This window comes from Coregonus clupeaformis, chromosome 23, assembly GCF_020615455.1.
Source record: "Coregonus clupeaformis isolate EN_2021a chromosome 23, ASM2061545v1, whole genome shotgun sequence".
NCBI lineage: Eukaryota > Metazoa > Chordata > Actinopteri > Salmoniformes > Salmonidae > Coregonus > Coregonus clupeaformis.
Window position 1 is genome coordinate 28,019,075 of NC_059214.1, and position 25,799 is coordinate 28,044,873.

At 41.4% G+C, this 25,799-nt stretch overlaps 1 protein-coding gene across 3 annotated transcripts in view; it reads left to right on the forward strand.

The window, feature by feature from the left end:
* Window positions 1-25,799, forward strand: part of cacnb4a (calcium channel, voltage-dependent, beta 4a subunit) — a 68,106-nt gene that overhangs the window by 31,873 nt on the left and 10,434 nt on the right. For 2 of the 3 annotated variants that reach the window (XM_041844755.2, XM_041844758.2), the window contains 9 exons: window positions 16,229-16,348; window positions 16,764-16,886; window positions 17,433-17,563; window positions 18,933-19,009; window positions 20,029-20,048; window positions 21,372-21,452; window positions 24,688-24,746; window positions 25,085-25,194; window positions 25,413-25,564. In XM_041844755.2, coding sequence (XP_041700689.1) covers window positions 16,229-16,348; window positions 16,764-16,886; window positions 17,433-17,563; window positions 18,933-19,009; window positions 20,029-20,048; window positions 21,372-21,452; window positions 24,688-24,746; window positions 25,085-25,194; window positions 25,413-25,564 — 873 coding nt within the window. The remainder of the gene's footprint in view (window positions 1-16,228; window positions 16,349-16,763; window positions 16,887-17,432; window positions 17,564-18,932; window positions 19,010-20,028; window positions 20,049-21,371; window positions 21,453-24,687; window positions 24,747-25,084; window positions 25,195-25,412; window positions 25,565-25,799) is intronic. The other variant, XM_041844757.2, reaches the window with a different exon arrangement.

Sequence of the window (25,799 nt, forward strand, 5' to 3'; positions counted from 1 at the left end):
ACCATGATTACTACAAGTTTAAATAGCTGGCCGCTAGATTACCACGGGGGGCCAGTATGAAAAATGTACGCACTCACTAACTGTAAATTGCTCTGGATAAGAGCGTCTGCTAAATGACTAAAATGTAAAAAAATGTTGATTGTATGACCATCTGTAGAGCATCTACAGATGGACTATCTGGACTATCCCAATAAAGTGTGACCGCCAAGTCTTATACATTTGTTTAATCCATCTCTCCTGTAAAAGGATGTCTTGTTGTTACCCAGCAGTACTAAACTTCTTTAAGGCATCTCTGCTCCAGAATAGCTCCTAATGGTCCTGTAGACTGTTATCAGTGCTTATCACTGGCCTGGAAGTGTTAGTGGCTGCCATTTTCAGACAGCATCTTCCTAGGCGTCTCAACAGATAAGGCATGAGTGTGGCCTTATCCTTGATGGACTCAAGCCCAGCTTCCTTGACACTCATAGATCACTCTCTCACTAGTGACCTAGTAGTGTGTGAGTGGCCTGGTGTTGGTAGTGGTGGGAGAGGTGGCGGGTGCCTTGTGCCCACTACAAGTCATTTTAGGAATGTTTTAAAGGTGATACACTTATGATCTTGTTAGAATTTTGGCATTGTAATTTCAGAAAATGTCCATAATATATCTGCAGTAATAGTGTAATGATAGTGTTTCACAGTATTACCCGCCAGTGTTGTGATTGGCTGTGATATTCGCCTATTGATTTCTCCCACCAAAGCAGCATCTGTTGTCAAAATGGGAAAGCTGTTTAGACTTTGTGGATGTGTTATCTACTGGAAATCGTGTCAATCGGCCAATGTAGAAATCGCTCTGTAATTTTCCGGGTTGTTAAAATTCTACACTGTTCGCTCAATTTCAGTTTATGTGAGAAAACAAGTACAGAATACTGTAGGGAATCATTGTACCATCTAAATCGCTGTGAAATATATTTTCAATAACAAAAATATTGTTTTTACAGCTGTTTGAAACTGGTGGTCCAAAACCGAAAGTAAAATGCTCAAGCACGAGTCTCCGCCATATTAACGGGAAATGGGATGCGGAGGAGGGGGGAGATTTGTTTTGAATGCAGCCTAGTGCTGTTGCAATTCACCCAACTTCTACATGGGGGAGACATTCGGAGACATTCTAGATGTAGCACCTTTAAAGTGTGTCATGACGGCATGCCTCCGACAAGCACTTCTCCCCCCCCAGTGTGAAGTGGCGCAAACAGATATCACACTTGTTCTAATCTTTAATTCCTTTGTAGTCTCTCTTGACCCACATTAATGAATCTAGAGTTGGATTGGCTTTAAGAATACTTTGTAGCCACTAGTCAAAGTAATTTCCTTCTGTGTAACTACTGGCTATCTGGTGTTCTCAGTGTAACCTATCTGGTGTTCTCAGTGTAACCTATCTGGTGTTCTCAGTGTAACCTATCTATCTGGTGTTCTCAGTGTAACCTATCTATCTGGTGTTCTCAGTGTAACCTATCTATCTGGTGTTCTCAGTATAACCTATCTATCTGGTGTTCTCAGTGTAACCTATCTATCTGGTGTTCTCAGTGTAACCTATCTATCTGGTGTTATCAGTGTAACCTATCTGGTGTTCTCAGTGTAACCTATCTATCTGGTGTTCTCAGTGTAACCTATCTGGTGTTCTCAGTGTACCCTATCTATCTGGTGTTCTCAGTGTAACCTATCTGGTGTTCTCAGTGTAACGGGAATTATTTGCTAGGATAATAATTGCTTGTCAATTAATTAAATGTAATACAATGGCAATCCGGGTTATATGTTAGAATCCTACGCGTGAACTGCCGACATTATTACGCATATTAATTGATAATGATGGAAAATAGGATATGCATAATTTAAAAAAAATAGTTATATAGATATATATATAGAGAGAGGTGAAAGCATTGGAAATGCTTTTGGCGGTTAATCTGCTTCTGTTTTGTGGGTGGCACTGTGTGCTGTTTTCGATGGATGGGTCCTGGCCTCTCGGGGCCTTAGGGATACGGAGGGACGTGGGTGGGATGCTGATCACTGGGATGACGGCTCAACTTGGGATGGGGAGGGGCTTTAGCGGGGGAATTAGTGGAGAACAATTGAAGGGTTACTCCGTAGCAATGCAAATATCACGGTACAGCTATATTTATTATATGGACACTCAATCATTACGCTATTTTTTATTGGTAAATTTACAAACATATATAATGATAAATAGACTTGAAACTTGTATCTCATTATGGTGTATGGTGAAATAAGTATAGCCAGTTATAATTGTAATGGCTTAGCTGACAATAACAAAATAATAACAATATTTACATGGCTCAAAGAGAAGGAATATAATATCTATTGTATACAGGAAACTCATTCAACAATTCGAGATGAAGTAGCGTGGAAAAAATAATGGGGGAGGGAAATATACTTCTCCCATGGGAAAATAAATTCAAAAGGGGTGATGATATTAATTAATAGTAATTTCGATCCGAATGTGCAAATTGTCCAAATAGATACGCAAGGTAGATGGATTATTTTAAATATGTTATTGGACCATAAACAGATATGGCTCATTAACCTTTACGGACCAAATAATGATGATCCACAATTCTTTGACAATATATATAATCCATTATCAAGCCTGCAAGCAACTCAAGACAATATTATTATGGTGGGGGATTATAATACTGTTTTAAATAGCTCAATGGACCGTAAAGGTAATCACACCACAAACAATCACCCACATGCTCTTAAGGAAATTGTGAATGTCATGGATACATTAGAACTAGTAGATATATGGAGGCTTAAATATACTGATCTAGTGAGATATACATGGCGGAGACTGAATCAAGCTAGTCGTCTTGACTTCTTTCTTATCTCATTCTCGTTGGCACCAAAAGTAAAAAAAAGTGTTGATAGGGGACAGAATGCGGTCGGACCATCATATAATAGGCATATACATTACTCTTACTGAATTTCCACGTGGGCGAGGATATTGGAAATTTAATCAAAGCCTATTGGATGATAATTTATTTATAATTAGAACAAAGGAATTTATAACTGACTTTTTCCAACATAACATAGGTACAGCGAATCCCCTTATTGTATGGGACACCTTTAAATGTGCCTTTAGAGGCCATGCAATTCAGGACTCATCTCGAAAACAAAAGCAATTTAGGTCAAAATAGTTTATACTAAGAAAGGAAATAGAAAGTCTAACAGAACAGATAGATGGCAATAAAAACTGTAACATAGAGGCTCAGAATAAATTAGAGGAAAAACAAAAAGAAATGGAGAAACTTATTCAAGAAAGATCAAGTGTAATATATTATAAAAATAAAGCAAACTGGATGGAATATGGGGAAAAATTGGTTACAATTGACGGAGTCACCCATAATTCACCAAATGATATTTTGAAGGAAGAAACAAAGTACTTTAAGCATATGTTTTCTTTTCAGTCGCCTCCATCTCCTCTAACTGAAGCTAATTGTAGGGATTTTTTTCCTATTGATAATGTCAAATTAACAGCCACACAGAAAGACTCATGTGAAGGTGACGTTACAGAGGAGGAACTTCTGGATGCAATTAAAGACTTTAAGTCCGGGAAAACTCCAGGGTTGGATGGCATACCAGTCGAGGTATACCAAACCTTTTTTGATATACTAAGAGGACCGTTATTAGCATGTTTTAACCACTCCTATGTAAATGGTAGATTATCTGACACTCAAGAAGAAGGTCTGATCTCATTATTACTGAAACAAGATACAAGTGGAAAATATAAAGATCCAGTCCATTTACAAAATTGGAGGCCCCTTACACTTCAGTGTTGTGATGCAAAAATCCTAGCAAAATGTATAGCGCATAGAATTAAAAATGTATTGTCGGATATTATTCATTCTAATCAGACAGGTTTTTTACATGGAAGATACATTGGAGATAATATAAGGCAAGTATTGGAAACAATAGAACACTATGGAAAATATGGGAAACCAGGCCTGCTATTCATAGCAGACTTCGAAAAAGGCATTTGATAAAGTTCGACTGGGGTTTATATATAAATGCCTGGAGCATTTCAATTTAGGAGAATCTCTTATAAAATGGGTCAAAATCATGTATAGTAACCCTAGGTGTAAAATAGTAAATAATGGCTATTTCTCAGAAAGTTTTAAACTGTCAAGAGGAGTGAAACAAGGTTGTCCACTATCGGCATATCTATTTATTGTGGCCATCGAGATTTTAGCTATTAAAATCAGATCCAATAATAACATCAGAGGATTAGAAATACAGGGCTTAAAAACAAAGGTGTCATTGTACGCTGATGATTCATGTTTTCTTTTAAATCCACAACTAGAATCCCTCCACAGCCTCATAGAGGATCTAGATACATTTTCTAACCTCTCTGGATTACAACCAAATTATGACAAATGTACTATATTACGTATTGGATCACAAAAAAATAAAAATTTTACATTACCATGTAGTTTACCAATAAAATGGTCTGATGGTGATGTGGATATACTCGGAATACATAAAAAAATAGATAAGATCTTACTACCATGGAAAGGAAAATACCTGTCAATTTGTGGAAAAATCACCCTGATTAACTTTTTAGTATTATCCCAGTTTACCTATTTGCTTATGGTCTTGCCTACGCCTAGCGAACAGTTTTTTAAATTATATGAGAAAAAAATATTCAATTTTATTTGGAACGGCAAGCCAGACAAAATTAAAAGAGCATATTTATATAATGAATATGAATTCGGAGGACAGAAATTATTAAATATTAAAGCATTAGACCTATCACTAAAAGCTTCAGTCATACAAAAGTTATACTTAAATCCGAACTGGTTCTCAAGCAAATTAGTAAAATTGTCTCACCCAATGTTCACGAAAGGCCTTTTTCACTTTATTCAGATTACAACCTCTCACTTTCAGTCACTATTTCTAAAACAAGCCATAGAAAGTTAGTTGCAATTTCAATTTAATCCTCCAGAAACGACAGAACAAATAATGCAACAAATATTGTGGTTAAATTCAAATATACTAATTGACAAAAAACCTTTATTTTTTGACAGAATGTTTAAAAAAGGTATAATCTTCGTAAATGATATAATCGGTAGGACTGGTGGAGTTATGTCGCACATGCAGCTAACAAAAACATATGGAAATGTCTGCTCTACCCAAAATTACAACCAAATAATTGCAGCCTTACCGCAAAAGTGGGAGAGGAAAGTGGAAGGGGGAGAAAGTAAGGAACTTGTCTGTCGGTCCTTGCATTAAAGAACATAATTGGTTAAGGAAAACTGTGATAAATAAAAAAGTATATCAGTTTCACTTAAGGACCAAAGGATTGACAGCCGTCCCATATAGATTGCAAAATAGTTGGGAAGAGATCTTTGACGTACCGATCCCATGGCATAGTGTTTATGAACTGACACGCAAAACGACACCGGATTCAAAAATTAGAATCTTTCAATTTAAATTATTATATAAAATTCTTGCTACCAATAGAATGTTATTTATATGGGGGATACAATCTTCCCAGCTCTGCAGATTTTGCTGTGAAGAGACAGAATCATTAGATCATTTGTTTTGGTTCTGTCCATTTGTAGCTTGTTTTTGGACACAGGTCCAGGAATGGCTAAAGGATTGCAATATTTACCTGGAACTAACCTTGCAGATAGCATTACTGGGTGATCTGAAAAGTCATAGTCAATCAATCAATAATATAATAATACTTTTAACAATTTTTTTTATTTTTAATTCACAATATGTAGAAGCAATGAGAATAGAAAGGTTCAGAACTTTTGTAAAACATCACAGTACGGTTGAAATATATATGGCAAATAGAAATCCTATATGGATGGTGTTAAGAGATAGATGGTAGGTATTGAATAGAGTTGAAGGATGGGACTAATAACAAATAACAACAAATAATAACAAAGATAGCTAATAATGTAAGCATACTGTGTCCATAATAAGTATAAAGGTTGTATGTTGGGAGCTTTTGGGAAAGAGCACAGTTAGAAAGATATGGCATATAGAAGCAAACCGGATGGACATCATTAAAATGATCGGAGAGGTTGAGAGTAGAAGAAGTTCAGGAGCAAAAAATAAATAAATATATATATATATATATATATATATATATATATATATATATATATACAGTATTGAAGCAACATCTCAAGACATCAGTCAGGAAGTTAAAGCTTGGTTGCAAATTAGTCTTCCAAATTTACAATGACCCCAAGCATACTTCCAAAGTTGTGGCAAAATGGCTTAAGGACAACAAAGTCAAGGTATTGGAGTGGCCATCACAAAGCCCTGACCTCAATCCTATAGAAAATGTGTGGGCAGAACTGAAAAAGTGTGTGCGAGCAAGGAGGCCTAAAAACCTGACTCAGTTACACCAGTTCTGTCAGGAGGAATGGGCCAAAATTCACCCAACTTATTGTGGGAAGCTAGTGGAAGGCTACCCGAAATGTTTGACCCAAGTTAAACAATTTAAAGGCAATGCTAACAAATACAAATTGAGTGTATGTCACGTCCGTTGTATAAAGGATTGGCCCAAGGTGCAGTGTGGTATGCGTACATGTTTTAATTATTTAAATAAACGCTTGATAACGTAACAAAAGCAACTGAACGTAAAGTTCTAAAGGCTAACAGCAACAAGCCTAAACAGAAACAGAAACAAGATCCCACAACTAAAGGTAGGCAAAATGGCTGCCTAAGTATGATCCCCAATCAGAGACAACGATCGACAGCTGCCTCTGATTGGGAACCACACCCGGCCAACATAGAAATAGAATACACTAGATTCTATCCAAATCACACCCTGACCTAACCAAACAGAGAATAAAGGTGATCTCTAAGGTCAGGGCGTGACAGTGTATGTAAACTTCTGACCCACTGGGAATGTGATGAAAGAAATAAAAGCTGAAATAAATCATTCTCTCTACTATTATTCGGACATTTCACATTCTTAAAATAAAGTGGTGATCCTAACTGACCTAAAACAGGGAATTTTTACTAGGATTAAATGTCAGGAATTGTGAAAAACTGAGTTTAAACATATTTGGCTAAGGTGTATGTAAAGGCAGCCTTTGTGAATTATTTACTATATTTAAGATGGGTTTAGTGACCAAGTTATCAGATACTAATTTTATCTTCCAAATGAATCATATCTTTTTTCATATTCTGATACTATCATCAGTTAGATGGCAGTTGAGGAGAGGCATGTGGGTTCCAGTGTGGCACACTTGGCTTGTACCAGAGGATGGGGAGGTTAGGTTGAGAGTGGAGAGGAGATATGGAGGTTAGGTTGAGAGCTATATTGTTTGTTTACTCTTTGTGAGACGAGTATGAGAGAATAGCTGTCAATGTTTACCTGGGACTTAGGCTCATCGCTGATACACAGAGAAACATGATACTCTGCCACGCCAAGCCATCAACAAGCCATTCAATATTGTACAGAGAGCCTTGCAGCCATAGCCCCTATACGGTGGATTCGGAAAGTATTCACGTTTTTTCCCACATTTTGTTAGGTTACAGCCTTATTCTAAAATGGGTAAAATAGTTTTTTCCCCCCTCATCAGTCTACACACAATACCCCAAAAAACAAAGCAAAATAAGGTTTTTAGACATTTTTGCTAATTTATATATACACTACCAGTCAAAAGTTTGGACACACCTACTCATTCAAGGTTTTTCTTTATTCTTACAATTTTTTACATTGTAGAATAATAGTGAAGAGATCAAAACTATTAAATAACACATATGGAATCATGTAGTAACCAAAAAAGTGTTAAACAAATGAAAATATATTTTATATTTGAGATTCTTCAAAGTAGCCACCCTTTGCCTTGATGACAGCTTTGCACACTCTTGGTATTCTCTCAACCAGCTTCATGAGTGCATACAGGAGCAAGCGTAGGTTCTACTTCATACCTTTCAGACCATCAGTAAGGTTCAAAGTATGGATTATATCCCTCGCGCTCCACGCAGGTCGAGTAAAAATAACAACAAGTGTGGGAGGACGTGCCCCGCGGTTCATATAAAACCGTACGTCAGACCACGCACTGTCTCTTATTTCTTCTCGCAAAGTTAGCTTAGCCGTATCGCGCAAGTTGACTGCTCCGCTGCTCCTGTTTTTCGGATTGCATCTTCCCAGGTCCCGGTAGGGTAAACTAAACTCTGTGTGAGTTATGTGTACTGTCAGTCTGTCACCGCAGCCTGTGACCTGTGAGTCAGAGCGCGAAATTCGTCTTCCAAGGCTGTGTGACAGCTCTCCCCTACCTATCCCTTTTATCGGAGGATATCAAGCTTCCTTGTCTTGTGCTGACTTAGCCCACCAGCTAGTGTGTGTGTTGGCCACCGTACTCCGGTGCTAACCTTGTCAAATTATCCTCCACTGCTGTGCTCGTTATCGAAGCCACCGAGCACTAGTCGTCCTTCGACTATTTAAAACTCGAACGGGTCACTTCCCTAGATAACCACAACTAGGAAGATTGTTAGCCTAGCCAGCTATATGACGTGAGATTCGGATTGCCTCCCCTAAGCATCCCTCTCCCCTGGTATTACTAGCATGCTACAAGCTAGCTAGCTACCCAGTTTACTAACTCAACCTATCTGCCGCTGTGTGTCGTCAGCTAGCTTACCAACTCCACATAGCTGCCACTGTGTGTTGTCAGCTAGCTTACCAACTCCACATAGCTGCCACTGTGTGTTGTCAGCTTGGCTCACCAAACGACGGCCATTCGTGCGTGTTTCGCATAAATAAGCCTACGTTTAAACATGTTACCGCTCCTGCTCCAGCCCTGTGTTCATAGCTAGGCTCACCCGAAATTATTTTTGTGGGTGCTGTACAGCTCCCGCCAGATTATTGTAGCTCTCTACCGTTGCTGTGTATTGTGGTAGCTGTTGTATACAGTCTTCGGCTACTATTATATTAGTTAATTTGATGAATCAGTGTATCGCATAAGAATTGCATAAGAAATATTTATATTTGATCGTTTATTTTCTTCACATTCTGAGCTGAGAGAACACCGCATCACCATGATGCTGGGCATGTATGGCTGCTCCTCTTGTGGAGCTGAACTACAAGTAGAAGATGGTCATGACCTGTGCCCCACCTGCCTAGGTGTTGGCCACCTGCGTGAGGCCCTTTCTGACCCCTGTGTTAACTGCGCCATCCTGCCTGTGAAAGTGAGGGAAGCGCGGCTAGCCAGAGTTGAGGGCATGGGTTTTCACAGATAATTTACCAGCGCCTGGCGTTGTTCGCCAGGACCCACCCAGGGCCACCAAAAGAGAGAAAGCCCACGAAACCGATGGCGCTACCCCGGTAAAAATAAATAAAAAATAAGAGCCTCACTCGGAAGGTCGATTCCTTATCCTCTGAGATAGAGCAGCTAAAACGCTTTTGCGTTCCTTCAAGCCCCCTGAGTTGGGGCCCTCTAGCACACCCTTCAGCATGGGGGATGCAACAGAGGACTCAGATAGCCGGGATGATGACCTGCTGTCCACTCGGGCATCCAACCGGTACTTTAGTGACCAGGATGATGACACACCCAACATGGTGAAGGAGGTGCCAACCAGTGTTGTGGACCCATTCAGTCTCAACACTAAAGATGGGTCAGAGGAGTCATTCAGAGGCTCTGATCACACAGAGTCAGAAGGAAGCTCTGCCTCACTACGCGCGGTCCTGTGTGCGGCCTTAGCTAGGCTAGAGCTTGATGACCCTCAAGCCACAGCCCCTGCAGCTAACCCATTCTTTAAGAAGGCCCCGGCAGCTACACCGTTCAGTGTGCCACCTTCACCGGCTTTTCTTACAGAGCTTCAGATATGCTGGGCCGACCCACGGGCCCTTGCCCACCACGGCAAGGACAGTAGGACGCTATCTGCCATGCGCGACGCAAAACAACATGGGCTGGACCATATGCCTAAGGTGGATGAATGCATAGCAGAGCTAATGCTCTCCCCAGATGAAGCCCTGAAAGATGACGCCCAATGCCCCAGACCTCAGTGCAGGGCCACAGATGAGCTACTGTCACGGGCCTATGACACAGCGGCCCGCATTGGGAACTCCTCCTCAGTGCTCATGCTAGCACAGAACAGGATGCTCCAGCCGGAGCACACAGACCTGGATCTCTGCAACCTGAATGACGCATCTCTTCAAGCGTTTGCGTTCATGACCAGAGAACTAGGCGACTGATGTCCACCCTTGTTGTGACTCGTCACCAGGTCTGGCTCGCTCAAGCCCCAATGTCCGATGACTCCAGACGGACGCTGAGAAAGCTCCCAGTGGTCGCCGGACTGCTCTTCGGCCCCGTGGCTGAGTTTGCCATCGAACGTAAAAAACAGCTGAGACAGGCTACACCACTGTGGAACCCACAGCCCAGAAACCAGGCATCATAGTCGTGGCAGAGGGAGGCCTGACACGTGTGAACCTCGCCACTCTCACTCAGCCCAGCCCTACACACGCCCTTGGTCCTACCACCAGCCTAACACAGGTACTCGCCAGCCCCAGACGGCGATGCAGCCACCCCCAAGAAGCCGGGGCATGGTCGTTGTTTTCTACATAAATATGGGTTGTATTTACAATGGTGTTTGTTCTTCACTGGTTGCTCTTTTCTTGTGGCAACAGGTCACAACTCTTGCTGCTGTGATGGCACAGTGTGGTATTTCACCCAGTAGATAAGGGAGTTTATCAAAATTGGGTTTGTTTTTTCGAATTCTTTGTGGATCTGTGTAATCTGAGGGAAATTTGTGTCTCTAATATGGTCATACATTTGGTAGGAGGTTAGGAAGTGCAGCTCAGTTTCCACCACATTTTGTGGGCAGTGTGCACATAGCCTGTCTTCTCTTGAGAGCCTGTACATAGTCAAAGATTTCCTTAAGTTTGGGTCAGTCACAGTGGTCAGGTATTCTGCCACTGTGTATTCTCTGTTTAGGGCCAAATAAAATTCTAGTTTGCTCTATTTTTTGTTAATTCTTCCCATATGTGTCAAGTAATTATCTTTTTGTTTTCTCATGATTTGGTTGGGTCTAATTGTGTTGTTGTCCTGGGGCTCTTTGGGGTCTGTTTGTGTTTGTGAACAGAGCCCCAGGACCAGCTTGCTTATGGGACTCTTCTCCAAGTTCATCTCTCTGTAGGTGATGGCTTTGTTATGGAAGGTTTGGGAATCGCTTCCTTTTAAGTGGTTATAGAATTTAACGGCTCTTTTCTGGATTTTGATAATTAGCGGGTATCGGCCTAATTCTGCTCTGCATGCGTTATTTTGTGTTTTTCGTTGTACACAGAGGATATTTTTGCAGAATTCTGCATGCAGAGTCTCAATTTGGTGTTTGTCCCATTTTGTGAATTCTTGGTTGGTGAGCGGACCCCAGACCTCACAACCATAAAGGGCAATGGGTTCTATAACTGATTCAAGTATTTTTTGCCAGATCCTAATTGGTAGGTCGAATTTTATGTTCCTTTTGATGGCATAGAAGGCCCTTCTTGCCTTGTCTCTCAGATTGTTCACAGCTTTGTGGAATTTACCTGTGGTGCTGATGTTTAGGCCGAGGTATGTATAGTTTTTTGTGTGCTCTAGGGCAACGGTGTCTAGATGGAATTTGTATTTGAGGTCTTGGCAAATTGACCTTTTTTGGAACACCATTATTTTTGTCTTACTGAGATTTACTGTCAGGGCCCAGGTCTGACAGAATCTGTGCAGAAGATCTAGGTGCTGCTGAAGGCCCTCCTTGGTTGGTGACAGAAGCACCAGATCATCAGCAAACATTAGACATTTTACTTCAGATTCTAGTAGGGTGAGGCCGGGTGCTGCAGACTGTTCTAGTGCCCTCACCAATTCGTTAATATATATGTTGAAGAGGTGGGGCTTAAACTGCATCCCTGTCTCACCCCACGGCCCTGTGGAAAGAAATGTGTGTGTTTTTTGCCAATTTTAACCGCACACTTGTTGTTTGTGTACATGGATTTTATAATGTCGTATGTTTTTCCCCCAATCCCACTTTCCATCAATTTGTATAGCAGACCTTCATGCCAAATTGAGTCAAAAGCTTTTCTGAAATCAACAAAGCATGAGAAGACTTTTGCCTTTGTTTTGTTTTGTTTGTATGTCAATTAGGGTGTGCAGGGTGAATACGTGGTCTGTCGTACGGTAATTTGATAAAAAGCCAATTTGACATTTGCCCAGTACATTGTTTTCACTGAGGAAATGTACAAGTCTGCTGTTAATGAGAATGCAGAGGATTTTCCCAAGGTTGCTGTTGACGCATATTCCACGGTAGTTATTGGGGTCAAATTTGTCTCCATTTTTGTGGATTGGGGTGATCAGTCCTTGGTTCCAAATATTGGGGAAGATGCCAGAGCTAAGGATGATGTTAAAGAGTTTAAGTATAGCCAATTGGAATTTGTGGTCTGTATATTTTATCATTTCATTGAGGATACCATCAACACCACAGGCCGTTTTGGGTTGGAAGGTTTGTATTTTGTCCTGTAGTTCATTGAATGTAATTGGAGAATCCAGTGGGTTCTGGTAGTCTTTAATAGTTGATTCTAAGATTTGCATTTGATCATGTATATTTTTCTGCTGTTTGTTCTTTGTTATAGGGACAAAAAGATTGTAGAAGTGGTTTACCCATACATCTCCATTTTGGATAGATAGCTCTTCGTGTTTTTTTAGTGTTGTTTTTAGTGTTTTCCAATTTTCCCAGAAGTGGTTAGAGTCTATGGATTCTTCAATTACATTGAGCTGATTTCTGACATGCTGTTCTTTCTTTTTCCATAGTGTATTTCTGTATTGTTTTAGTGATTCACCATAGTGAAGGCGTAGGCTCAGGTTTTCTGGGTCTCTATATTTTTGGTTGGATAGGTTTCTCAATTTCTTTCTTAGGTTTTTGCAATCTTCATCAAACCATTTGTCATTGTTGTTACTTTTCTTCGGTTTTCTGTTAGAGATTTTTATATTTGATAGGGAAGCTGAGAGGTCAAATATACTGTTAAGGTTTTCTTCTGCCAAGTTTACACCTTCACTATTACAGTGGAACGTTTTGTCCAGGAAGTTGTCTAAAAGGGATTGAATTTGTTGTTGCCTAATTGTTTTTTGGTAGGTTTCGACACTACTTTCCTTCCATCTATAGCATTTCTTAATATTATTCAGTTCCTTTGGCTTTGATGCCTCATGATTGAGTATTGCTCTGTTCAAGTAGACTGTGATTTTGCTGTGGTCTGATAGGGGTATCAGTGGGCTGACTGTAAATGCTCTGAGAGACTTTGGGTTGAGGTCAGGGATAAAGTAGTCTACAGTACTACTGCCAAGAGATGAGCTATAGGTGTACCTACCATAGGAGTCCCCTCGAAGCCTACCATTGACTATGTACATACCCAGCGTGTGACAGAGCTGCAGGAGATGTGACCCGTTTTTGTTGGTTATGTTGTCATAGTTGGGCATAGGGGGAGGCAATGCTGTCACCTCCAGGTAGGTGTTTGTCCCCCTGTGTGCTGAGGGTGTCAGGTTCTTGTCCAGTTCTGGCATTTAGGTCACCACAGACTAGTACTATGTCCCTGGGTCTGGAAATGATTGATTTCCCCCTCCAGGATGGAGAAACTGTCTTCATTAAAGCATGGGAATACTAGTGGGGGGATATAGCTAGCACACAGGAGGACATTTTTCTCTGCTGAGATAATTTCCTTTTGAATTTCTAGCCAAATGTAATATGTTCCTGTTTTGATTAATTTAATAGAGTGAATTAGGTCTGCTCTATACCAAATTAGCATACCCCCTGAGTCCCTTCACTGTTTCACACCTGGTAGTTTGGTGGATGGGACTACCAGCTCTCTGGAACCAGTGGGTCCGTCTCCTCTATACCATGTTTCTTGTAGGATGACAATGTCCTGCTCTTTAGGCCAAAGGCAGATGACCTCAGGCCTTGGATATTCCAGGATGAGATAGTGAAGGCTTTGTGTTCCATAGTGTCTAATGTTGTTGTTCGTGTGGTTTGGCCTCAGGCCAGTAATTGTGAGCAGAGCCTGCTGAGCATCTGGTACATGCCATTGGCTTGGCTAGTGTAAGAGTGGGGGTTGGGCCTGTTTGCCTGCTCACGGCCTGGGCGTATGTGTGACTTTCATGTTGAGGCCCTCTTTGTGGGAGTGGGGGGCATGGGGTGGGTAGGAGGGGCATAGGTCTGATCTGAGGGGGCCTAAATGGGGTGTGGGCATGGTTGACTTGGGCGGGTGTTAATTGGTTGGGGTGTGGGTGTGGATGTGGCTGGTGGTGCTGTGGTCTGGATGTAGGTCCTATCGGCGGGGGTCCTCTATGTGTAGGTCCAGGGGGGGGGGTCCCGCAGGTCTGGGAGAGTCTCTTGCTGGTCTGGGCGGGGTGTCTGTTGATCTGTTGCTCCTGTGTGAGGTGTTGGGTCTGCGGTGAGGGTGATATTCTTTAGGGTATGGGCGAAGGTGGGCACTGCTGCCTTGTATAGGTGGACCTGGTCGTAAAGGCTGTTCAAGTCCAGGATTTGTGGTGGGCCAGGTAGACATTTGGTTTTGAGGCACAGTCACAGGAAATCTGTCTGTCTCTCTTTATCTATCCCTCTTCCTCCTCTCTCAATCTCCCCCTCTCTCTACCTTTCTCCCTCTATCCCCCTTTTTCTGTCCCTCTGCCACTTTCTTCTCATCCCCTACTCTCTCTTTCTTCACGGTCTGTCCCTCTATCTTCCTCTATCTCCTCTTCACACTCTTGTTTCCTCTTTCCCGCTCTGACTGAGTGAGTGGGTGTTGGAGCGGGCTCTCTCCCAGCAACTACTGACTCGTTGCTAATAGAGTGGTGTGTTTGTGTGTGTGTGTGGTATCGGGGTGCAGCTCTTCTGATCGTAATGACATGAGACTGCCTGAGGTTGGGTGGTGGGCTGAGCCACAGTACTCACCTCCACCAAGGGAAGCAACACACAGAGACAGGGACACACTATCTCTCTGTCTCTCTCTCTCCGTCTCTCTCTCTTTCTATCCCCCTCTCCCTTTCTTTCCCTTTCTCTCCCTTTCTCTCCCTTTCTCTCTCTTTATCTCTCTTTATCTCTCTTTATCTATCTTTATCTTTATCTCTCTCTCTCTCTCTCTCTCTCTCTCTCTCTCTCTCTCTCTCTCTCTCTCTCTCTCTCTCTCTCTCTCTCTCTCTCCACTACTGTCTCATTCTAATCAGCTTCCTGTGAAAGGACTATTGAATGCATTAGAAATAGACTACTTTGATCCAGGAATCAAAAGATCCCACACAAAAGGAACAAGGGGCTTGAAGATTGACTAACCTTGTTGCACCGAGCAAAAAAAGATAGCAGATCTTGACCAAGCTTTCTTTGAACCTTTTAGATAAATTAATTACACTGCTGCTTCCAGTGAATGTAGTGGAAGTTTCAATGACCAACCACAGTACCACACAATACTACACATATACTACACATTATGGTGGTCAAACTGGTCATCTACCCTGGCACTCACTGTCAGTTCTAACACTAGTCCACTCTGCTCCATTCAGCCTGAGGGGTATTGATGTAGAAAGGGAGCTGTCTTGCCACTCGTGTGCCAGCCTGCAGTCCTTGTCTCTCTGTTCTCGCTCTCTCTCCTTCCCATATTTGTGACCTGTGTTGCACGGCTCACCGGCTTTAATCAGGGTCCCTTTGATCCCACTTGGAGAGGCATATTCCAAGCCACATGACGTACGGACGCCCCCTCTGTAGCACCTGGTTGTAGGCCTATCACTGCCACCTCTACTCAGTGCTCATTCATTGCATTCTGGCAATATTTAGGACATGTACAGTATGCTAACCATTTAGCCTTACCTTATATCTGTTCAATACAGTATTACAGCTTTCATAGTGATGCAACAGTTCACAAACTTCACTGAACTGTGTAAGCGCGGAATCAATTGGCCCTTAAAGTAATGAGAACTACAGAGGGGTTCAGCTATGTCATAATGTCTTGTTCCTGTCCAGGGTTAGCTGACTCCTATACTAGCTGACCATCTTACTGTTGCCTGACTGTTGTCTGACTGTTATCTTGTCCCGCTACTGGGTTCAGCTGACTCCTACACTAGCTGACCATCTGACTGTTGCCTGACTGTTGTCTGACTGTTATCTTGTCCCGCTACTGGGTTCAGCTGACTCCTACACTAGCTGACCATCTGACTGTTGGCTTATTGTCTGACTGTTGTCTAACTGTTATCTTGTCCCACTACAGGGTTCAGCTGACTCCTACACTAGCCGACCATCGGACTCAGATGTCTCCCTGGAGGAGGAGCCAACAGGCGGCAAGCTGGAGAAGGAGCAGCTGGCTGCTGTACAGCTGGAGAGGGCCAAGGTGAGACAGATTTCTGCTAGGTGTCCTATTGTGGAGCCTTATGCTATGCTACTGTACTATCACAGACATATACCTTCAGAACAAGGCCCCTATCATTGGGAATGTCCCAGCAGGCAAGGCTGGTTGAAATTACGTTATGTAGTCCCCTGTAGCTCAGTTGGTAGAGCATGGCGCTTGCAACGCCAGGGTTGTGGGTTCGTTTCCCACAGGGGGCCTGTATGAAAATGTATGCACTCGCTAACTGTAAGTCGCTCTGGATAAGAGCGTCTGCTAAATGATTACAATGTAATGTACAATGTAATTACAACCACATTAAAACCATCTTTGCTACCAGCAATGCCCACTGGGTTATGGTTAAGCTTATCTAGCTAGTTAGGCACTGTTCTTATACATGGTGTTTCCTGTATCGTCTCAGGCCAAAGCGGTGGCCTTTGCTGTGAAGACTAACGTCAGTTACTGTGGAGCCCTGGATGAGGATGTCCCTGTGGCAGGAACCGCCATCTCCTTCGATGCCAAGGACTTCCTGCACATTAAAGAGGTACAGCATATATAACACACTGTACTGCTAAAGCTATGGCTCCGTCTCAAATGGCATCCTATTCCCTATGTAGTGCATATATAGGGAATAGTGTGCCAGCTCTGGCCAAAAGTAGTGCACTATTTAGGGAATAGGGTGCCATTTCAGACAGCCTATGTTTGCTTCAAGCCACATCTGTTCACGGGCCATTATGGATGAAGCAATATCAATAATGCATGTCCCGCTTTGGAATCAATGGAGTCACATAGAGTGTGTATACAGCCTGGTATGTCTGTGGAGTTTACATACTCTCTTCCGTTCTATTCTAAGACGTTGGTTTTGTGTTGCCTTGCCCATAGTCACATACTTTATAGTGTGTATGTCTGTGGAGTTTACATACTCTCTTCTGTTCTGAGTGATTGTGTTGTTTTGTGTTGTCTTGCCCACTACAGAAGTACAGCAATGAGTGTATATGTCTGTGAATGTAACACTTCAACACACACACACACACACACTGCACACACACTTCAGTCATTGAGTTGTTTTATGTTGTCTTCCCCATTACAGAAGTACAGTAATGACTGGTGGATCGGCCGGCTGGTGAAGGAGGGCTGTGAGATCGGATTCATCCCCAGCCCTCTGAAACTGGATAACATTCGTCTACAGCAGGAGCAGAAGAGGGGCACACGCTCTTACGGGTAAAGCCTGGGTAGAGGGGCTGGGGGTGGTGTATTGAGGTGCTAAGTTGGGCTTGGTTGGGTGGAGGGGCTGTGTTAGAGGGTGGGTTGGGGATTGGAGAGGGGCCAACAATTGATAAGAACTTTCATGAATAAGCATTAATCAACTATTTATAAACAACTTTATTAAGCATTTATAAAAGTTATTATAAAAAGTTACTGAAGTACGATGACAAGCCACCTACTCTCCACTCCAGGCCTGACTCTGCTGTGACTATGTGGTTTACTCATAACAGATCAGAGATTACTCATAATAACAGATCAGACATTACTCATAAGAAGAGATCAGAGATGACTCATAATAACAGATCAGAGATGACTCATAATAACAGATCAGACATTACTCATAAGAAGAGATCAGAGATTACTCATAATAACAGATCAGAGATTACTCATAATAACAGATCAGACATTACTCATAAGAAGAGATCAGAGATTACTCATAATAACAGATCAGAGATTACTCATAATAACAGATCAGACATTACTCATAAGAAGAGATCAGAGATTACTCATAATAACAGATCAGCGGTTACTCATAATAACAGATCAGACATTACTCATAAGAAGAGATCAGAGATTACTCATAATAACAGATCAGAGGTTACTCATAATAACAGATCAGACATTACTCATAAGAAGAGATCAGAGGTTACTCATAATAACAGATTGGTGACGTGTTTCTTAGGTGACATTAATATGATAAGAGATTATATGCGTCATCATATATAATTTTCCTCAGCTATGCTTTAACTATTTGTTGTCTATTTTAAAGGACATTTTGTCTTCCCCGTTGGCCTCATGTTGCAGAGGGTTACATTATGTAACAGTTGTGGTAAAACAGTGGGTATGTCGTCTCACATAGTGCCGTGATAGATATCATCTCCAAGACGATCACGGCTCATTCCAGCCCTGTGTTATCATAATCATTTCTGGAACAACGTATAGTCAATACTTATATAGTCTTCCATGTACTTATAGTATTCATCCAATTACATTCTACTGTTGGATAATTATATTCTACTGTTAAATATTCAACATGGACACAAACTTTATTTTAGAAGTGCATTTAACACTGCAACACACTTTACAGTAAAATAATAAAATTAAAGAGATAAAAACAAGCAAACGGCAATAACTGAGAATAATAAAGTAACATTAAAACACCAAGGATGTCTAAAGTAATAATACAATTACTGATTAAAGTAAGAGAATTGTTAGTGACCCTGTTTCTCCTGGGGATGGGAGTTCTGTTTGACTCTGTGATTAATGTGTTCCACATTAATGATTCTTCTCTCTCTCTCTGTCTGTTATCCTTTGTGCCTTGCAGTAAGTCCAGTGGGAATTCCTCCTCCAGTCTAGGAGACATGGTTTCAGGCGGGTTCAAACCTAACCCTCCCTCTGCAGGTGAGCCTCCAGACAGAAGCCTATTAGGGAAGGGCGTCTCACCAGGTGGAGCGTCTCGTTAGTTGTTTGTCAGAATGAATCATTAACCAACCAGAGCTATGATCTAATTGTCCCTGTCTCTAACATAACATATCATTGTTGCTCAGTGTGTTGTTTATTAACATATCAAATCCAGTGTGAGAACTGTCAGTTACTTCACATTTGTGAACTATGAACTGAATGGTTATCAGAGTATACGTACCCAATGTCATTGTTCTACACTAGCGAAAAAAATGTTGTTACATTTTCGTCTAATATCTTTAAAATGCTGCACCTGCTCAATCCAAACTTGTCGAGTAAGTTAATATGTCAAATGGAAAACAGTGGCTGGAGGTTGGGTGGATGGAATGTGGAGTTGTTAGATCTTTGTGTCTTCCAGAATGTGCCATGTATTGGACTGGAATGAGGTGGGCCATGCACTCTCAGTCCGCTCCTCCTCCTCTTCCTCCAAGAGGATTATGGACAAGCGTTATGTCCTTGCAATGAGTTTGCTTTAAGTCAAGCATAACCATATAGTCCAAACTCTGCGTTATCCAATTATAAGGATTTTCTCCATCTTATAGCGAGGGCCACTAAACATAAATTGAAATAATACTCTCTCTTTATTTCAATTTATTTATAAGACACCAAACACTTTTATATGATAATGCAACTTCAGAGTTAGTTATCAAGTGCAACCAATGTCTGTCACCTACAAAGGAAGGTTTGGAAAATAAGCAACAAATAAATCAAGTGTTTTGACCACTAATATACTGTATACATACTGTATATTTGATACTTCATTTATTTGTGTGATAATAAGTTATTTGCATCCACCATTGTACTATTCAAATATTTCCATCAACTGTTTCAACCCACCCACTGGGTATTAAAGTACTGTAATACTGAAAAGGTATCACTGTAATGTTTTGTACTACAGGCACAAAAGGTCTCTGCTTTGCATTCAAAGGCACTTATCAGTTATTTTCTCTTTTTGACAGGAAAACAGAAGCAGAAGGTGGTGAGTAGTAAACAGACTTTTCATTCATTAATCCACATACAACCCTAACAGGTACCCTCCAAGATCTGTAACTTCACAGAAACTGGTTGCACCCAGAATCATAAGTTCGGTTGGCATGTCATCCTCCATATCAAAGTTTCTATTTCTATTTTAGGCATACAGAATGATACTAACTTATAGGTTTGATTTGCTCTTTATTCACCCCCATGAATCTCTTATGAAAACTATACTATATTTTTTTGATCAGCTTTAATATTGCAAATAGATTGTGGCTTCCATCAATGTAATTGGCTGCATCATTTCCAATCCCCCATATATTTTTGTAAATATATATATAAAATATATATATATTTTTTTTAAATATATATTTTCCTTTATTATTTTCCCCTAACCCTACCACCTCTCCCCTAATTGGAGTAAACTAATCGACAACAACAGATACTATAAAGTATCTTTGCAGACCTGATTGAGCTCACTTTAATACCATTTAGACCTGTCTACTTGTATTTAATTCCAGCCCTGGCAAGGTCCAGGGATTAATGATGCTTTTAAATTCATTGACCAAAAAACTATAGAGGTTGCATTAAATCATGGATGGGCAACTGGTGGCCCCACTTTTGTAGGCCGCAGATCACTCAGTCGTGGTCTCAACTTACTGTTGAGAGTTAGAATAGTAGAATACACAAGGTGCAATTTCAAAATGTGGTTGTGCATCAGCAGTTTTTCTCTTGTTATGTCAGACACTCAATTAGTCCATGTTTGATTGGAAGTTAGTCTAGCCAGCTATCTAGACTTGTAGTAGTCATGGTTGAATTACCGACTGGGGAGCCCCCATTGATATGTTAGTCACTCTCACTCAGATATCATTTTAAAAACTGCAAACAGTTCTCTACACTCTATGGCAAAATGTGTAGAATTGCAGGAAATGAGCTGTAAGACTGACCCCCACCCCCATCAAAGTTGCCCATCCCTGCATTAAATTAATTGGATAGCTCGTCTTTAATCTGATGGCAGTATTTGTAATAACACTTTGTCAGCACATTATCAGGAAGTAAAACAGAACTGTCTAAATGTCGTAATAGCATCACTTAACAGCGGATAGCTGTAATATATCCAGCTACTGTTATACTCATTCTCATTCAACATCCATTGGTAACACGTTGCATAAAGTTGTTATTGCACATAAGTAGTAACACTGTAAATACACAGACAAACTTTCTTGGCATGTAATAAAACCTAATAAAACTACTTAATAATGGTGAATGGCATGTTACATGTTGCTGAGGTGTCTGTCCTCCCTCTAACCCTCTACCTCCACTACAGACTGAACACATCCCTCCCTATGACGTGGTCCCCTCTATGAGACCAGTGGTCCTGGTAGGACCGTCCCTGAAGGGATATGAGGTAGGCCTCATAGCAATAATACTTTCGGTCTCTTGGTGTTGTATTGGTCAAGTGTTTTATTAAGCCTCCAAAATAGCTATTCAGAACGACTGCACTATTTGGTTGTGTGCCATACATTACACCACAGTGACACCAATTCCCAGCTCTCCCTTTTGTAATCAATATTGAGGACTGTCAGGGTGTAGACTAGAGGTTAAGATGCAGCTTCATTGAAGAGGTTTACCAACACATTCGCTGACAGTGAATAACTCCCCCGTTCATTATCAGAGTAGATATTTGGAGGTCTCCAAAAAGAACAGCTACAGTGAGGGAAAAACGTATTTGATCCCCTGCTGATTTTGTACGTTTGCCCACTGACAAAGAAATGATCAGTCTATAATTTCAATGGTAGGTTTATTTGAACAGTGAGAGACAGAATAACAACAAAAAAATCCAGAAAAACGCATGTCAAACATTTTATAAATTGATTTGCATTTTAATGAGGGAAATAAGTATTTGACCCCCTCTCAATCAGAAAGATTTCTGGCTCCCAGGTGTCTTTTATACAGGTAACGAGCTGAGATTAGGAGCACACTCTTAAAGGGAGTGCTCCTAATCTCAGCTTGTTACCTGTATAAAAGACACCTGTCCACAGAAGCAATCAATCAATCAGATTCCAAACTCTCCACCATGGCCAAGACCAAAGAGCTCTCCAAGGATGTCAGGGACAATATTGTAGACCTACACAAGGCTGGAATGGGCTACAAGACCATCGCCAAGCAGCTTGGTGAGAAGGTGACAACAGTTGGTGCGATTATTCGCAAATGGAAGAAACACAAAATAACTGTCAATCTCCCTCGCCTTGGGCTCCATACAAGATCTCACCTCGTGGAGTTGCAATGATCATGAGAACGGTGAGGAATCAGCCCAGAACTACACGGGAGGATCTTGTCAATGATCTCAAGGCAGCTGGGACCATAGTCACCAACAAAACAATTGGTAACACACTACGCCGTGAAGGACTGAAATCCTGCAGCGCCCGCAAGGTCCCCCTGCTCAAGAAAGCACATATACATGCCCGTCTGAAGTTTGCCAATGAACATCTGAATGATTCAGAGGAGAACTGGGTGAAAGTGTTGTGGTCAGATGAGACCAAAATGGAGCTCTTTGGCATCAACTCAACTCGCCGTGTTTGGAGGAGGAGGAATGCTGCCTATGACCCCAAGAACACCATCCCCACCGTCAAACATGGAGGTGGAAACATTATGCTTTGGGGGTGTTTTTCTGCTAAGGGGACAGGACAACTTCACTGCATCAAAAGGACGATGGACGGGGCCATGTACCGCCAAATCTTGGGTGAGAACCTCCTTCCCTCAGCCGGTGCATTGAAAATGGGTCATGGATGGGTATTCCAGCATGACAATGACCCAAAACACACGGCCAAGGCAACAAAGGAGTGGCTCAAGAAGAAGCACATTAAGGTCCTGGAGTGGCCTAGCCAGTCTCCAGACCTTAATCCCATAGAAAATCTGTGGAGGGAGCTGAAGGTTCGAGTTGCCAAACTTCAGCCTCGAAACCTTAATGACTTGGAGAAGATCTGCAAAGAGGAGTGGGACAAAATCCCTCCTGAGATGTGTGCAAACCTGGTGGCCAACTACAAGAAACGTCTGACCTCTGTGATTGCCAACAAGGGTTTTGCCACCAAGTACTAAGTCATGTTTTGCAGAGGGGTCAAAAACGTATTTCCCTCATTAAAATGCAAATACATTTATAACATTTTTGACATGCGTTTTTCTGGATTTCTTTGTTGTTATTCTGTCTCTCACTGTAAAAATAAACCTACCATTAAAATTATAGACTGATCATTTATTTGTCAGTGGGCAAACGTACAAAATCAGCAGGGGATCAAATACTTTTTTCCCTCACTGTATGTCTGACCTATCCATTCATTGCTAACTAACCACCAATGGGGCTTGCAGAAAAAAGAGGGCAGCATCTTTTCCCCGGCATGTATGGGGGGAAGTGGAGAGCCAGGATCATCTTCACACAGAATCACAGTCCTCATCTCCGCTCTACTGTGTTGCCATGGTAACAACCTTCTGGGTAAAACACGTCAGTCTGAAAAATTGGAGCATGGCTTGAAATTAGAAACACAGAGATAAACAGCACCAGAAGATCTGTGTGTGTACAAAAAAACTGTGTTGGTTATGATGATAATACAGCAAAAAATATATTTTGCAGGGACAAGGTTATGCGAATGTGGATGGAATGGGGGCACAATTTGGTCTTCTTAATGTGATTTTTTTGCTCAACTTACAGAGACGTGTGTATAAATATCAAATTACACTACTGTCTTGTGTGAACAGAATGATGATGTTGTCAAGAGAGCTTACACAACACCCGTTTTTCTTCTAAAAATGTCCCTAGTGAAATATAAAAAATTTCAATGTTGCCGTTAACTATAAAGAATATGGTTATTTCTGTGTGCAAAGGACACAAAAAGTTTTTGGATATACCATATAACAATTGCTCCACACTGCTCCTTGCTAGCCTTGTCCTTGAAACTACAGTTCTTCCCAGCTTCAGTGTAATTCAAATACCTTGCAAAAATAGCATTAATGGAGACTGGTCTGGCCTGCTATAGCCCAATTCATCACATCGGCATTGGTCTTTATGACACTTCATTGTAGGCCTTAATCACCTTATTTAATGTAACCAGGATTAATTCTTTAGAAAATGAAGTGGAAAGAAACCAGAGATCCTGCTGCTCCTTTGATGGATGTCTTGGCCAAGTGGGATAAATCTAAGGCAGGGCCAGAGGAGCCTGAATGGACCTTCTGGGTGGATGTCATAATGAGGAATATGGAGAAATCTTTATTGGATGGATAATGGTGGTGGATGGGGAAGATGGGACGATCTTGATTTAGCACTAATACTGAAATCGAAAAGGATTACAACTGTAATTTTGACTTCTTTGGGCACCTTTGACCATAACATGTGCTATTTATAAACATTGCCCATCAGGGTATGTAGCTTCAGCATATGAAAAGGGTCTTGCAAGGGTTCTTCCAGGCTTGCTATAGCTATGAGGAATTGTCAATGATTTTCTACTGGCTTATTTCCTTGCTGTCTGTCTGTCTTAACCCTCTCTCACTTGTCCTGTTACTCACACTCTCTCTTTCCCTCCTTTTTCCTCCCTCTTTTCTTCCCTTTTTTCTGTCTGCCATCCTCTGCTGCTTCCGGGCTCTGTGTGCAGGTGACAGACATGATGCAGAAAGCACTCTTTGATTTCCTGAAGCACAGGTTTGATGGCAGGTGAGGAGTCATCAGCCCTTTTCCTGCATATTGTCGCCAGCCCTTTCCCTTTCCCTGCATACTGTACTAACTCTCTGCAGGCTTACTGTAGCATCATGCTCTCAGCTGCTCCACTTACCCTCATGCAAACTACTATAGCTAGAGCAAAAAATATGTAAAGCAGTTGTAAATGAATTTAATGAGTTGTCAAAGTACCTTATTTGACCACCTGTTTTGACTAGGTCTTTCCTTACATTTTCTAAACATTCTGGTAACCATACATTACTAGTCTGGATTGTGAATAACATGTTGTGCTGTATGTTCTCATATTCTGTCTCTCTTGATTCTATAACTTGTAGGATATCTATTACAAGGGTAACGGCAGACATCGCTCTGGCCAAGAGGTCGGTGCTCAACAACCCCAGCAAGAGGGCCATCATCGAAAGATCCAACACCAGGTCCAACCTAGGTATCATCACAATGGCATTGAATGCTATCATTCTTTACTTTACTGTGTATATATTGTATATGTTAAAAAGGAAGTTACATACATGTATGTATATAATATATTTTTCAAATCTGATAAAGGTTCTGTTTTACTAAGAATTTGTGGAATTGATGTCTTCTGATCTTGGCGATATAAATAGATTCATCCTGTCTGTGATCTATCTCCTTGTTCCTGTACAGCGGAGGTTCAGAGTGAGATTGAGAGGATATTTGAGCTGGCCAGATCCTTACAGTTGGTGGTTCTGGATGCTGACACAATCAACCATCCGGCCCAGCTCATAAAGACGTCTTTAGCACCTATCATCGTCCATGTTAAAGTGTCCTCTCCTAAGGTAATTTTTAGGCTTCCCTTTATACCCAAATGGTTCTAATTTTACTACTGTACCTGGGTTGGAAATGGGAGGGAATCCAGAGGAACCAGGCTCCGGGAGTGAAATGCTTTTGACATCTACAAATACTTTTTTTAAGGTGAATTCGAGGATTTGACATTGGTGGGTTCCCACTGTGACCTTTTTCCATTTCCAACCCTGACCCATGCTGATTTGTGTTGCTGCCCTCTTCTGGCTT